Source organism: Bison bison, unplaced genomic scaffold (genome assembly GCF_000754665.1).
Source record: "Bison bison bison isolate TAMUID 2011002044 unplaced genomic scaffold, Bison_UMD1.0 scf7180017864218, whole genome shotgun sequence".
Classification (NCBI taxonomy): domain Eukaryota; kingdom Metazoa; phylum Chordata; class Mammalia; order Artiodactyla; family Bovidae; genus Bison; species Bison bison.
The window spans coordinates 3221997-3227574 of record NW_011494790.1 but is presented as its reverse complement, the minus strand read 5'-3'; the positions used below and the strand labels follow the sequence as shown (position 1 = coordinate 3227574).

Below are 5578 nucleotides of genomic sequence, written 5' to 3'. Positions count from 1 at the left end.
TTGTTCAGAGCCTCCCAACTGTGAGAGGCATAAGATGTTCTAAACTGTCTAAATACAGATTCCTTTGAGCAGTTAAAAGATTGATTAGAAATTGTATTGGTGAAGGGTTTTTCACTTGTTGGGCCAATGTTTGCTGCTAAGTCTCCATATCCCTTACCTACTGTGTCCCTGGCAGTGTACTGATTAATATAATTGGTGTAAGTAGTAGCTTTAATGTTTGTAACCTGGGACCCTTGAGTTAATTCTTTTTCTTGTTGTAGCCCACCACACCTTTGCCTTTGTCCTTTATGCAACTTTATCTAATGCTTTTGGAGGGTGGCACCTGACTAATCACCTTTAAAGAAAAATAAGTTTTCTGAAGAAAGGGTCTTAAAATGTTAACAGGCCTCCGGGCCAGAAGATGATGCAAATCACCTAAACTTTTGCATATGATAAGTTTGTAGGAAGAAAGCCTGGCTTACTGCATGACTCTACCCCTTCCCCCATTATCCTCTATGCATAACTTAAGGTATAAAAACTACTTTGGAAAATAAAGTGCGGGCCTTGTTCACCGAAACTTGGTCTCCCCATGTCGGTCTTTCTCTTACCTTCTGGCTGAATTATTCAGCCTCTTTTCTCCACTGAATTTCCTCACTGAGCTATCCTTATTTAACCACTCTTTATATCCTTAATTAACGTTTAATTAAGCAATTGTTTCCTGATCCTCGCCGACGCCGTCCCCGCTTCGAATTCCCTGGATCCACCGGGGCTGGACCTCGGCAGGACATGAGTCTGAGTGAACTCCAGGAGTAGGTGATGGACAGGGAGGCCTGGCATGCTGTGATTCATGGGGTCACAAAGAGTCAGACACAACTGAGCAGCTGGACTGAATTGAACCGTGAGCCATATGTTAAAGGATTTAGGGTGAAGTTGAATAAAAACTTTCATAGTTATTATTTTAATGTATATAATAAACAAGAACATCAAATATACATATTCACAAATACATTGTTAAAGATAAGGCTGAAATAAGTATATTTTAAAACTATGTTGATATGAAGAAAACCCTTAAGTAAAAAAATAATTCAGGTGGTATGTGGATATAGTAAAAATTGAAAAGGTGGTAGGAAAATGTCAGAAACCTGAGAAACAATGCTCTAATCATTATGCTTAATTTTCTATTTCTTTTTTATAATAAAATATTTATTTCCATATATTAAAGCTCAAGAGTGACTACACTAACAGGCATTATGAAATAGATAGGCCTACTAGTAAAGAATGAATTTGTACACATATACAATGGGATATTATTACTCAGCCATAAAAAAGAATGAAATAATGCCATTTGTAGCAACATGGATGCAACTAGAGATTATCATACTAAGTGAAGTCAGAAAGAGAAAGACAGATACTATATAATACCACCCACATGTGCCATCTAAACTATGGTACAAATAAACCTATCTGCAAACAGAAACAGACTCACAAACATCGAGAACAGACTTGAAGTTGCCAAAGGAGAGAGCACATGGGAGGGGAGGACTGGGAGTTTAGGATTAGCAGATATCAACTATTATATTTTATAGGATGGATAAACAACAAGGTCGTACTGTACAGCACAGGGAACTATATTCCATATCCTGTGGTAAACCATAATGGAAAAGAATATAAAAATAAAGACTGTCTATATGTATATAATGAGTCACTTTGCTGTACAGCAGAGATCAGCACAACGTTGTAAATCTTCTTTTTATATTTCAATAAAGAATGAGTTTTGACTTCAGAGGCAATGACTATATTGTACAGGATGAACGTAAAAATGAAAAAGTTGAGCATGGTAAATGCAAGAGTAAAATCACTATTAGCATATGAATTAACAGTCCAGACTGTTTGGTACAGAATAAGAGAAAGTATGAAATACCCTTAATGGGAACAGAGACAACAGACCAAGACCAATTACAGGCTATTACGGCAGATAAAAAGAGGAAGTGTGATCTTTGGATGAGCTATATGTCCTCAATAAAGCCCAGCAGGACATCTAAAATTCAGACTGAATCCAGGACAATTTTTCACTGTGTGGGACTGGCCCAAACACTGCAGGGTACCTGTTATCCCTGCCCTGTTGAGTAGATACCTGTAGCATCCTCCTATTATTGTGGCAGCCAGAATATTCCTGGTGAAAAAATCATAAGCCTGCTTCATACTTAAAATTCTAGATTAGTTTAAATTTCATTTATTTACTTAGGGACTTCTTCCCTGGTGGCTCAGAGGGTAAAGCGTCTGCCTGCATGGCAGGAGACCTGGGTTTGATCCCTGGGTCGGGAAGATTCCCCTGGAGAAGGAAAGGGCACCCCACTCTAGTACTCTTGTCTGGAAAATCCCAAGGACGGAGAAGCCTGGTAGGCTACAGTCCATGGGGTCGCAAAGAGTCAGATACGACTGAGTGACTTCACTTTCACTTTCTTTCTTTCATACACAAGGTGAAGACTCAGCCATTTTATTTTCCCGTTTCCAGCGGAGTTCACCAGCACCACTGTTTATCGGCACCTAGTTCCACCATGTGAAGGCAGAGGAGTGGTGGCATGGGGTCAGTGGTCTAAAAGGAGACAGAGGTTGAATGGAGGAAAATAATGGAAGGAGGGTAGAAGTTCTTGTTGAGGTTCGGGTACATCTGAATGGGGTGAGAGCAGCAAGTGACTTCACAGTTGAGAGTTCAGTTGCACTGACCCTGTGGCTCTTTATGTAATACTCGAGACATCTACATCTTCCATATGACCATGGGCTGGGATTCCTGAAGTCTATAGTAGGGCTCATACAGGGGTCCCCCAGAGTCAGTCTGCAGTAGGGGCAATGCCATGCTTGGTTTGAAGGCTTCAGTCATACAATCGATTCAAGAAAATATGATGCCTTCCCTGAAAACAAAACCATGATCTCATTGGCTAAGGGATTCTTCCATACTCTCTTGGATGACCCTCACTCCATTTAACATTTGTAAGCCATAGCCTTTCCCCTTCCTTGGCCTCCTGATGAAGGTGGCTGGCAGATCCTGTCATGCAGCATGTTTGACATCCCTGAACAGATCTGCTATTGGGGTGCTGATGTGGGAGCTCCTTGTCTGGAAGAATGAGGCTGTCAGTCAAGAAATGGAAAGGTTCCCCCTAGCCAAAGGTCTTCTTCCTTGGCCCTGCCCATCCCGGAGTCTTTTCCATCTTCATAGACAAAAGAACTCTTAGTTAATTTGGGACACAAGAATTTTTTCCCCATCTCACAAGCAGGCTTAGAATCTTCTATGTGCAAAGCTGATTCTGCTATTTTCCAAACTGACTTTACCATTTTATACTCCTATCAGTAATATATGAGTTTCAATTTTTCCATATCCTTGTCAACACTTATTATTCTCTATCTTCTTAACTATAGCCCTCCTAGTGAGTGTGAAGTGGTATCTCATTGTTTGATTACTGAGCTGGTATGGCAGGATTGCAAGCATTCATGCAGTTGATTGGGTATACAAAGCTTATTTTTATAAACTCACTCTTCTTTGCAGATGGGTTCTTGGATTTTCTTTAGGGGAAGAAAAATGTGCTATGTGTTTTCTTCAGCTTTACTATGAATAAAGTACATAGTTTGATCTTAGTTGGCCTATGGTTGAGGTGAGAATGTGGATACAGAAATTTCCTTCTCGAAGGTTTAGCACACAGTGGTGCACTCAATAAATATCAGCTCTGCTTTCAGTTCAGTTCAGTCACTCAGTCGTGTCCGACTCCTTGCAACCCCATGGACTGCAGCACGCCAGGCCTCCCTGTCCACCACCATCTCTCGGAGTTCACCTAAACTCATGTCCATTGAGTTGGTGATGCCATCCAACCATCTCCTCCTCTGTTGACCCCTTCTCCTCCTGCTCTCAATCTTTCCCAGCAACAGGGTCTTTTCAAATGAGTCAGCTCTTCGCATCAGGTGGCCAAAGTTGTGGAGTTTCAGTTTCAACATCAGTCCTTCCAATGAACACCCAGGACTGATCTCCTTTAAATGGACTGGTTGGATCTCCTTGCAGTCCAAGGGACTCTCAAGAGTCTTCTCCAACACCACAGTTCAAAAGCATCAATTCTCTGGCACTCAGCTTTCTTTACAGTCCAACAGCTCTGCTTACTTCTATCATTTTTCCCTTTCTCCTTAGCAGGTTTCCATGTTCCACATTCATTAGTTTTCCCTGTTTCTATTTGTATCAAAATACTGTATTATATCCCATCTTTGCACGGTAATTATGTAAACAAATCCTTGTTCCAATTTTACTGTCTTCAAGAATAAAGACCTTAAAACCACAAGAAGGTTTAGAAGATCTGGAGTTTGAGGGGAAGACATAGTAGTCATCCTCAGACATCTATAGATTTATTCTTTGAAACTCCAGAGGGAAAAACAAAGGGCGAAGGATGAGAAGAAACAGAAGTTAGACTTGAGGAATAAATAATCAGTAGGGCTGCTCCAAATTTTAATGGAATGTCCTTGACACTGGAGATATCCAAGTAACGACTGAAAAACTAGTTAGGATGCTTTAGAAAAGATCTCAGCATTAAATAGAGGAGTACAGATGAGGAACTGGTTTCATCTCTGATTCTACGATTTTAACAAAGTTCTAACGAGTTGGCAAGCACTCATCTATGAACTGGAGAGCTGGAGAGTAACGAATTATGCTATATATGATTTTCAATAACTTTCTCATAATAATTCATAAAGTACCTTTAGAACTGGAACAAAGAGGTAGTCAAAATAATTAGGCAATCATGTTAATGAAAGACAACAATTACCTGTCTGAAAAAAGACTCTGGAAATAATTGTCCGACACAACGGGCAGGGAGTGCTGGCAGGATTGTCTTTGGCAAGCGTCCGTAAGCAGGGCTCACAGAAGATGTGGTGGCAAGGGTAACACATGTAGGGGTTGAAATAAACATCCAGACACACTGCACAGATGTAGCTCTCCTTTTCTTCTGCATATTCATTGTCATCATCTGTACTCATCTCATTATCCAAAGTCTGCAAAATATAAGCAAAAACAATTTCTCTTAGTTCAGTATGAGATTGATTTCCTTGAGAAATTGATTTCATACTTTGTTAAAGTGAATGAAAATATTTATGAGAAGCAGGTTTATCTGTTTTTGTGCATAATCAGTGACAGAACTGCTACCTTGCAAAGTGAGAAGAAACTAGAAACGTACATGAAAAACCCAGAAGTCTTAATTATTCATTTTAGCATTTTTATATAATGTTAAATGTTATAGTACCAAAAAACATTAAGTAAACCTTTATCTCTATTTAACCAGAACTAGTTAATTAAGTGTTAGGTCCCAGGATGACAGATTCCCCATCTATCCCACTCCCACCACAGCAAACAAGCTACTATCACAAGATCACCAGCCTTATATGGGCATTTGCACATGAATAGACCTGAGGGCTTCTGTTAGGTCCATACCATTTCTTATTGTGCGCTTCTTGTGTCTCCTCTTCTTATTGTGCCCATCATTGCATGAAATGTTCCCTTGGTATCTCTAATTTTCTTGAAGAGATCTCTAGTCTTTCCCATTCTATTGTTTTCTTCTATTTCTTT

The 5578-nt window shown here is 39.9% G+C and overlaps 1 protein-coding gene across 1 annotated transcript in view; it reads right to left on the bottom strand.

Annotated features, from left to right (window-relative positions):
• The window catches only part of RNF180 (ring finger protein 180), a 245803-nt gene that overhangs the window by 70884 nt on the left and 169341 nt on the right, over positions 1-5578 (bottom strand). Inside the window, exon 4 of the mRNA XM_010845509.1 lies at positions 4782-5007. Within this exon, the coding sequence (XP_010843811.1) occupies positions 4782-5007 (226 nt within the window). The remainder of the gene's footprint in view (positions 1-4781; positions 5008-5578) is intronic.